Here is a 10428-nt window from a genome sequence, read left to right as displayed (position 1 = left end):
AAAATAATCAAACGCATTTTATCGCTAATTATTCAAATCACTTTTTCATGTACGTAACAAACATACTTTCCTGACTTCTTACCAGAGAACACTTGGGTTTCGCACGTTGTTACGATTCGAAAACGTTGGTTTGCATAATAAAAGAAGAATGCGGTAAAGTGCAAAGGGACGCGAAGGAATGTTATTTGAATTGTTAATGTACCGATTGATTGGATTCGTCAAAAACCAAACAGGCATGGAACTGCCGCAAATAAAGTATGGAAAAAACTGCCGTCGGCTTCCATTGGAAGTAAACGAATGTGCTTAGCATGAAATAGATATCTTGAAAAATTTCTTTCAACAGCAATTTCGAACAAAAATTGTTTCTGAAAAACGTATTTAGCGGTGTTTGAAATTATTCTTAAAAGTTGATAATTAATTTATTTTATGAAAAATTTCCCATCTTCTTCGAAACACTGATTAAAGAAAGGAATCATTGTCTCAGAATTAGGTTCATCTTAACCTTTACTCAAACCATCGTTTGTGGGTATGTGTATCGCCAGGAGCATGATAAGTTGATAGATGAAAACATGCCCCCAAGTTCCAGTGTAAAACACTATGTTTTCAGTATTTTCGTTAGGTGTTCATATAATTTGTTTCGCTAGTTAGTTCGCCGGTACTAAACCCCAGTAACACTGATGCCGCATGCATTTTTTATAACGTGAAAGTGAGTTCGATTTTTTTAACCTTCAGCAGCACCAATAAATCACGACATCGCGTGAGGTTCAGTGCTTCTGCTAGCGAGTACCACTGGTGCGCTAGACGGTTTTATCTACCGCCCAATCTGAGCTAAAGCACTGCCGAGGGAATGCTTTTGCTCGGCGTACAGTTCAATCAGCAGCAACAAACGGTCGACCCCGACGAACGGTGGTACCGTGCCGAAACCTGCCTAGTGCAGGTGCCAAAAGGACGGCTCACGTTGATGGTCTCGGTAAATTAGTTACAAATACGAATTTTGTACGAACAACTTCGCTACGTATATGTTTGTCAGTAGCTACTCCACAGCGAAGGTTGTGCAATGAGAAATGCTTCATGCTTGAGAGACATTGCTCAGGGACGGGTATAGGGTTGGGCGATTATAATGAACTAATTTATACTTGTCATTGGTTCCAGCACTGGTTTTTTCTGTTTTGTTTTTTTGAACCCTTGGAACTGGAAAAGAAGTGACGTGAAAAATTGCCTAGCACCAGAAAGTCACATGTCAGCAAAACCCAGTTACAAGATCCAACCAACGCGTATAACAGCATCGGTCATATCGTGGGTCGCGTCATCCGGTGCGAGAAGTCAAGGACACACCTGTACCAACCGCTTGTCGACACCATTACTTGTTTAATCGATGAGAAGATTCATTGACGTCCGCAGCATAGCAGCTTGCTTCATGCATCGATCAGCATAAAAGATTTACGAGACGGATGTCATTTATTGGCAAACGAAATGATGACATTCGGACTGCGATTTGCTAACGATTGTGATGATTGTTGAGAGTTTTGTTGCTGTTTCTTGACACTATGTGAATGGAAGACGGAATAAAGATTTCCACATGTTCATATGTGGAAACCAACATTAAAATTTTCTCAATTTAATTTCGAACCCACTTTAAAGTATTTTCTTTTTTAAAGTACTATATTGTGAAGTAAATTAATAAATGTTTTGAGAATTTAGTGTGGTACAGATGTATTGTCATGGTTGACAACTTTATTTACAAAACAACACCGTTGAAAGTGATTCTTATTTCCATGTTACTTAAATTTTCGTGGAAAATCTCGTTGTCCTCTCCTAGCGGCTATATGATAATTTGTTTACGAGTTTTGATTGCTACTTAAAATATATAACATGGTATCTCCCATTAGCTTTACATTATTTTTTACTATGATTTATTGTTAAACGGTTGCATGCCGAATTACTAACGTAAACGTTGTATTGTACACCTTGCATTGTTTATTTTTCTCTTCTTATTACTACTTATAATGCGTTCCGTCTCACGGAATATGACACTAACAAAACTGATACTACTGATGTAATCTATTTTACTTACAATTGTATTTAAAATTTTCGACTCTTAAATTGCTTTTGATTGTGCTTTGAATTTAATGCTCAAACACATAAGTAATATAATATAATATATAATATAATAAGTAATATTGAACGTTGCCAAACAAATGTTTTGATGTTTGAATGTATTGAACTTTTCGACATAATTGAGAAATTAAACGAAATAAAACGAAATAATACGAAGTGGAAAATCAATAATTCATTATGATTTATTATGCACCTCTTCAATCATTCGTTGCTGAATGTGCAACCATTTATGCGATGGGATTTGTGTTTCATGTTTAATCTCCCTAGAACACACTATCACCAATTTACGCAAGCATGTATCGGGCAAATTGCGTAAAGCACAAGACTGATAAAGGGCACTATGAAGATTCTGCTTCTGCTCGTGTCATTACTTTTTACTGAAAAAAAGGAGGAAGCAAAAAGTAAGAAATATTAGTGATAAATTAATTGAATTTACCGCTCTTTTGAACAAAAGAGCTAACAAAAAAACAGCAAAACATGCGTTCAAATCTACATCAATGAACATGGGTTGTAAGGCTTACAACAACATACCTAACAACATGGCAGAACGACTGTCGATCGTTGGTTGCTCCCACTGGACGATGCTTTCCTGTCCACCACGCCATAAGACGGGTGATAAGATCGCCACACACTTGATCCGTATCATCCCATCGATGAAGAGTCGATGGTTGACGACCATACTCAAGCCCAGAAAGGTGGTAATCAACCCTTGCTGGCTTTGTACCGGTGGATAGTGTATGATGCTGTCCGGGTCCATCACCTGCAAATCATTTATATACCACTGCAGGGTGGTGGCTGGATGTGAACGAGCAGACGTGCAATTGAACTCCATCGTTTCACCATTTCGGAAGCTTTGTCTTCCACCATCGCTAATGTGCGGTCCATCCTTTGGAGCATCTGGAGCGTTTAGTGGTAACAGAGGTTCGCAGACAAGAAATCAAATGAAAAGCAAGACATTTGTATGTATCATCTGTGACTGGGTGCAGTGGGTAGACAGGTTTTTCAACCCATTTACTTACATATCACATCCATTCGACCTTCGCCTTGCACCGAATCGAAGTTGGGCGCTTCCGCCGAGATCTCACATCGATAGATACCGGAAGATTTAAGTGTTAACCTTCGCAGCAACACCTTCGTACCATCCGAATGGTTCGGATCGACCGAGATACCGTCGATTTTGTAACTCTTGATCGGTTGCGAAGCCGACGGCACGTACCGATAGAACTCCTCGTTGTCTTTGTACCATTTGATTGAGTAGAGCTTTTCCTCCTCTTCGAAGGGCTCACCCACATAGTCGCTCGGGTAGGTATGATGTCGCCGATTACCTCCATGTCCTTTTCGCTGGCCGTTCAGTTCGTAGTGGCACTCAAGTAATGCGGATTCAAATCGACGTTTGTACGACGGTATACGTACGGTTTTTAGCTTTAGACCAACAATATCTGGTATGGAAAGTAAATGAAGTAACGCACTAAATGAGTTATACGTTATACAAAAAAAAAAAACTCAAAAATTTAAATAACTGTCAGCCAGACATTTCTCTTTACTAGTTTTCTATTTAATAGAACATATGAAGATCTCAAATAAAAGGAAATGAAAAATTATTTACCAGATATCAGAAGACACGTTACAAATAGTCCAAACCGACTATTCAAAAGCATCATTATATCCCTGTGTTGTTTCGTTCCGAACATTCGCCAATAGCCAGTTTCAAACGCAACATCTGTGCTTATAAAGCCTTTCACATTATACAGTCCAAATTGTTTCGACTTTTTTCAAAGAAACACATACACGCTTATCTGTTTAATGTCCGATGTTAGATATTTAGCGACACATTTAAATGGTAAAACGAATGTTTTTCATACATCTGAAAAGATAAACACATTGGTACAGGTTATTAAATTCACTTCAAACACATTTTACATATGAAAGAAGTTAGATTTTACATTTTCGACTGTTTATTAACTTTCTAAATCGCGTGGTTAACTTGTTAATACGTTATAACTTTTAGATAGTTTCAAAATACCAACTAATCCAGCACAGCACAATACATGCTAGGCAATATATTGAAGGATTTCCATCCGGTTTTAATTCGAAACACACGTGATTCAACAGAAAAAAACACTCAACAAGTACGTGCTTTCACCATGTCTGCATCGGTAAAAACTTCTTCAATGCGTCAATCGTTTATTTGTGAACTGTTTTGTGTATTTCCTTTTGTTCATTTTTCACACAAGCTTCATTTTTCATAACACGCAGAGAGCACTCATTCCCCTACTTCAGTGGCAAAACGACTCAAGTGGATCAGTGATGTGTATGGTGGCAGCTAGTTTCATGGAGGCGCCCGGTTATTCACAGCAATGACGCTACTGGATGGTACGATGGTAATGTGGATTCAAGTGATGGTTTGTTGACAAACTGTACACTTATATCGACAGCGTACTGGTGTTCAAAATGCACTTGAACTAGCCCATAAGATAGCACTTTAGATATTCTTTTCACTATGCAGTTTGATTTGGTTGTAATACTTGATAAATAGTTGTGATAGTATTAACGACTGGACTAATATTTAATACAGCTTTTTAACAAACTTTTTATGATATTGTAGTAGTTTTTTTATAAAACGGAACATCTGTTATGGAACATCATAATCACCGTTTCTTATTCTCACACAAAATATTTTTATAGAAAGAACTATTCACCAACATTTCATTCTGCAGTTGATTATAAAACGAACAACACAAACAATCAACAAAACGCGTTACGAGTTAGTTAAGCAGTGCCCTTAAAACCGTACGCAATGCAAATGTCTCTCTACGGCAGCGATTCAGATAAAACTGTCGAATGAAATATGAATGTATCAAACGGTTCCCGTCGATGGCCGACCTGAGTGTTTGACTAGAGCATCGTGGAAATTCGGTTCCATATCGATTTACGGTCGACAGCTGTTCGGAGCGAGTTTCCTGGTGCGAGGAGACACTCAAACATGCGCTTTTCTCTGAGAAAACAGCCGTGAATGGAAGAGTGAGTGGAAATTGAGTGCTTCGTGCATTGAGTGAGAGTTTCTGTGAGGTAGTACTCATGGGAATATGTGCACTGCATTTAAGAAAATTGTATCCGTTTTTGGTGCCCTCCTATTATTATTCATTGGACGCCCTGGAAGAATTAGCATCTGTCTGTGGTGCAATGAGTATCGTGTTTTTAACCATAGATAAATGAAGAATTGGAACTTGTCTTAATGAGTTTTAATTTTTTATCAATATTCGATAGCAAAAGTAAGTATTGTTATAAAATAAAAAATACCTTCCAAGTATGAAAACCTGACCTTGTTGAATTACATATAATAAATATTATGAAGATTATACCATGGTGTCTCAACACTGGGTTTAATATATTGAAGCTCTGGGATCAATGCTCATATTACACCGGGTGTTACGCTAAGAATAAGTCACACATAAATGGAAGCCGTACGTTCTTAGTAACACTTTGTAGTCTTCTAAATTATTAAAACTAACTGTTTATAAGCTGGCGTCTATTCTAGCGTCCATGTGATATAGCTTGTATATTTTCAAATAATTAATAATTCGCCTTAATACGAGTGTGGCAAAGATATTAAAGCAAATGGCGTGAGCTTTCCCAAGAAATAGTTACAGTTTATTGGGCGCCTGATATGTCCAGAATTTATCAAACATCAAACGTTTTGGTGGACAATACGTACCAAATCTATTGAATATGTTCTCTATACCTATACCTCCTTGAATCCATTGTTCTAACAACTAATTAATCAGTTCACAATGCAAACGTGGTTAAATAGCACAGCAAGTAATCGTGCATGGTTTCGATAACAATAGCCTGGAATTAGGGTAGTAATAGCTTTTGTTTGCTTTATGTATAATATAAGCTTTTTGGCAGCATGGAGCACTGTGAATAATGCACTGCGTGAAATTGTATATAACGTTGTTCATTTAAAATGCGCCATTGTTTTATTGCATTAACGCACATAAAATACTATATTGATTGTGTTCTCGAAAATAATGTTAAAACTTTAGCCAGGAGTTCCCCTACATTTAAACATCAACCTGTAAGCTGATTAAGCGTAAAAAAAATAAAAAAATTTCTGAGACAACGCATACATTGCTTTATTATTATACTAACAAAATTCTAACCAGATATATTTTTTACCTTTCTTTAGCATACTTTGCAGCTTACCAAAAAATAGTTTTAGAATCTTGCCCTATATTGGTGATGAACTGGCATATTCGATAACGGTCTTCTCCAGTGTTCTGAGCCTAAACAAACTCTATTTCCTAAAAGTGTTAGCTCAGCATCTTTAACCACCATCTACGCATGTCCAGGTTGAAAGGTTTATGGTTTCACATCACGATATGTCGGTAATTAAACCAGAACGGTTCGTTGTCTACGTCTTCAGCAAATAATTATTCGGCCTGGCCGAATGTTTTAACCACTCCTAGACCGTAACTGTAGCGGAACAAAACTGGTCGTCGGTTTTGGTAGCAGAAATCGCTCCGTTGAATTTATTGAACGAATAAAGATGTGCGTGCCAGTGCGTTTCCGTAAGGTCAGCGATTCATAGAGAAGTGACTTTTTTGAAGACCACCAGTCACGGAATGTTTCGGCAGCTACCGGAAAGGACCGGATTCTTAATTTCGAAAATGTACAACAGCAGGGTTCCGTTTCGGTGTCAGGTAGAGGTAAGAAAAAAAAGGAAAACCGCGCTACTGCATTCCATTCACAACATTCTGCAGCACCGACGTCAACGAGGATAACAAAAAAAAAATTAGAAAACTGTTAACAATAGGTCCATTTGACCCAAAGATTCATTAATCTCGTTAAGTGGTGTAAATGATGGAGCATGTTTCCTTGATGCGAGTTTTTTCCCGTTACTGTAGCTGTTAGCGGAAGAGGACCCTCCAAGGGTTAGTACCATCGATGAACTGTAACAAAAACGATATGCTTGGTCGATAAAAAGTTGAAGCGAAAAGGTTTACGGTTGGTTTAGTATTTCGAAGCTTAAGGTCGATTTCAATCAATGGCAATACTGTTGAGTACAACAGGCGCCAAGTGAAACGAGATCCATCTATTCATTGTTATGGTGTTGAATCTTTCTTTGTGTTTCGTGTTTTTTTTTGGGTACCGGAACCATCTTTGTTATTAAAGTTTTGCAGATTGTTCATTTATTAGTTTTTGTTTGTTAGAAATTAATGCATTAACAAGAATAATGTTGAGAAAAATAAAGATTGGAAAAAAATGATACTAGTGGACACTCCTTCAAGTACAAGTTGTACATAATTTAGAATGAATAAACACGCTTCACAAACAACATTTGAAAACCAGTAGACGCTATAGAAGATATGAAGGTTTCTCCAAAAACACACTTATTTTTATTATTTTGATATTATGCTATTTAGCTTGCTTCAATTTTATACACTTGAAAATAGTTTCTAGCCCAAAAACTTCCGTTCGGCCATGGTGCTGAAAATAATCCCTTATCACGCCATTCGACGATTAGCATACACACTTTCCACACCCTTCATGTATAATAAACTCACATTATACCGTACATTTGCGACGCCCAGATTGATTCACTGACGACGGTGAATAGTCACACGAAACGTGTATTGTTCCAAATGTTTATTCTTTTCAGCTACACTTTTTGGCTTTCTCGAACCCAGATTTCTCTCGCAAGAGGTCACCCGCATAACTCAAGGGCATTTGGGACCTCCCAGAACGTTTGCTGATTTCATTACAGAAAGCATGTTTTTCAATGGTGGAAAAGAAGAAAAAGAGTATAACTGCCCTTTGGCGGGTGGTGGAGCGATCTGCTCCCCCGGGGAGAGACCTTATACCTGCTACGGAAAGTCCGGTAGAAACGGGAACCTGTTATTTATGAATTTCCCGAGAGGAGCCGTAGGGCGTAGCGAGGTTTTTATACTTGTGATTCATCGGCGAAATAATTTCCCCTTTACCGTTTGCAGGGCTTATTTACATCCGCTGGTCGACCGCCGAGAGTGTTACAGTGGCTCCGATGGTAAGTAATAGAAAATTATGCTTCCCATCCTACTACACTTACCAGCGTAAGTATTCTGTAAACTACCGTAGAAGGCTAAGGACGACATCGACAGGTACGCTGAACAGTTGGTTTGCTAGTTTGCATACCTTCAGTTCTTCTTTAGGATGTCTGCTCGTGCAACTCATGGATCACGTGTGGAACATATAAGAATCTTAAGAAATGTAAGATTATGAGAATATTGATTTTTAATCTACCGTATTATTATTGAAAATATCTGCAAAGAATCGTAATGATAGAATTCATGGCAATATAAACTCATTGAAATGAAAAAATGATGTAGTTTCTGTAATGGTTTGTGAATTGAAAAGAGTGATTTGGTTAAATGTATTTCGAGACATTACATGATGGTGATCGTTTTGTTTATAAGTCTTTTATGGCAGTGCAATGTAGCTATTTAACATTGAAAATTAGCAGAGTCGCCTCATTTGTTTTTTTTAACGTTTGCTGGTTCTGTCGAAACTATCTATTGTATGTTAATATATGAAAATAGTCGGTGGACGACTTATGTCTAAGACTATCTAACTAACTGTCAACATAAACTTAGCGAAATCGATCGAGCGTTGGTTTCTTGGAACCACATACTAAATAAAATTAATAGTTAATTTACTTTGTACTATAACTTAAAGCTTACTATAAAAAGTACATATTAAGAGGTGTGTCATAGTTTTCGAAGGTGCTGCATGATTATCGGCAAGAAGCAATAAACCTCTTTTGCAAATAAATACATAATGAACCGACGAATATATCTTTTGGCACCTTAACTCGCCTTGCACGATGCTTTAGTGTAAAAATAATCTCTGTACACCATATTGTACATACATTCTACTCCATGGTGAGGGTGAGAGTTAGGTCAAAGAAAAAAATATTGTGGTTTGATTGATTGCTCCTTTGACACGTGTTCATTTTACCGCTGTGACCTGTACCTTTATTGATAGAACATAAAATATAAAAAGAGCACGATGTTTAGCGTGCAAATAGTGCTGTAAAGACTTAGCAGCTTTAGCTTAAACAGATTCATCATTATATGGAAAGCTTTCGTGACTCACGTCACACGGAACATGCAAAAACATTACCGACATTTGCTTCATGTTTGAGCACAGGTTCATACAATCGTGTACAGAAATCATCAATCAATTTTACATAGCTGTGAGGGTAAACCAGAGCTGCTGGCAGAAGCTAAGTAAATTAGTTTGTACTTTTTTTTAGTTTTAATATAAAAATTGTCTCTGTACTCTATCTATAAACTTTCTCTAGAAAATCGTACTTCAAGCAATAATGTATGTTAATATGTTCCACTTCAAGACCTAAAGAAAAATATTTATTGATTAAATTTTGAATGATTCCTGGTACGTGGTAAAATGGCCGTTCTTAAGAAGCAAATAAACTGCATGATTCTGAAATCTTAACATCACTTTGTAAATGAATGGTTTGGTAACTAATTAAATAATGGTAGCACCTACTGCACAATTCATTCCACCTAATTAGAACCTTAAAAAATGAATCTTTTACACACTTTCGAAAGAATCAAATTTTTACTTTGGTTCGAATGAGAGAGAGAGAGAGAGAGAGCCAATTGAGTTTTAGTTGCTTGGGAAAATATTACCTATTCAAACTACCGGGAAAACGGTTCCTTCAAACCAATATTTGTTTTGTACCCACAGGATAACAACACATGTGAAACGGTACCTTTTTCCCGGGGTAACTTTCATCCCAACATCAAACAACAGAGCAAATACCCAATGGAAAAGGTTTGTGTAAAGCTCTTATGTTACGATCGGAGCTGCGCTGAGATGGTTAGTTTTGTTTGCTTTTAACAAACTTTTCCTGGCAGCATCTAAGATCAATCTCAAGCAAACAAATCTTTCAAAGTCAATGTTGGTCACGATTTGAGAATTTAGGAAATGGCGAATGGTAGTATAACCATTTATTTTTATTATTATGGGATGAGGTTTAATTTTTCCTGTATGTTTTATTGGTTTGATTTTTGTTTTTCATTAATTATTTATTTAGTAAAAATCAAGCAAAATACTGAAATAACAGCGTATCAATAGAATAAGGAAGTTACTCTTGAATGATAATTCCCACGAGCATCGAGTCCTGTCATTCATATCTTATATTGTTATGTTATTTTAGAAAAAAATTGAACATAAATTGTATTTTGGTTTTTGTTATCTTCGTGCTAATAACCAAAATATGCGAACGATATGCCATGAACGATATCG

General features: G+C 36.9%; 1 protein-coding gene across 5 annotated transcripts; it reads right to left on the bottom strand.

The window, feature by feature from the left end:
- Nucleotides 1–1696: 1696 nt before the first annotated feature.
- On the bottom strand, nucleotides 1697–5212 carry LOC125764743 (uncharacterized). Of its 5 annotated transcripts, none has more exons than XM_049429312.1 (5): nucleotides 4707–5212; nucleotides 3725–3982; nucleotides 3138–3557; nucleotides 2650–3015; nucleotides 1697–2495 (listed from the first exon to the last, which is right to left on the bottom strand). In XM_049429312.1, exons 2-5 carry the CDS (start codon nucleotides 3807–3809, stop codon nucleotides 2395–2397), a joined length of 972 nt encoding a protein of 323 aa, XP_049285269.1. In that variant the 5' UTR covers nucleotides 3810–3982; nucleotides 4707–5212; the 3' UTR covers nucleotides 1697–2394. The 5 variants fall into 5 exon arrangements, with proteins under 5 accessions (XP_049285269.1, XP_049285267.1, XP_049285266.1 ...); XM_049429310.1 differs by having other exon boundaries at nucleotides 4771–5212; XM_049429309.1 differs by having other exon boundaries at nucleotides 4822–5212.
- Nucleotides 5213–10428: the final 5216 nt, after the last annotated feature.

The sequence above is a fragment of the Anopheles funestus genome, chromosome 2RL (assembly GCF_943734845.2).
Source record: "Anopheles funestus chromosome 2RL, idAnoFuneDA-416_04, whole genome shotgun sequence".
Lineage (NCBI taxonomy): Eukaryota > Metazoa > Arthropoda > Insecta > Diptera > Culicidae > Anopheles > Anopheles funestus.
The sequence above is the reverse complement of the archived record's forward strand: the minus strand, read 5'-3'. Positions and strand labels throughout refer to the sequence as shown.

Bases quoted from the DNA above. Each gene is read 5' to 3' on its own strand.
- LOC125764743 (XM_049429312.1), bottom strand. From the start codon at position 3,809: ATGTTCGGAACGAAACAACACAGGGATATAATGATGCTTTTGAATAGT. The intron at 3,016-3,137 runs GTAAGTAAATGG...TAAACGCTCCAG, and splicing joins AGGTCGAATGGATGTGATAT to ATGCTCCAAAGGATGGACCG. The intron at 2,496-2,649 runs GTATGTTGTTGT...CCTTTTTTTCAG, and splicing joins TCGTTCTGCCATGTTGTTAG to TAAAAAGTAATGACACGAGC.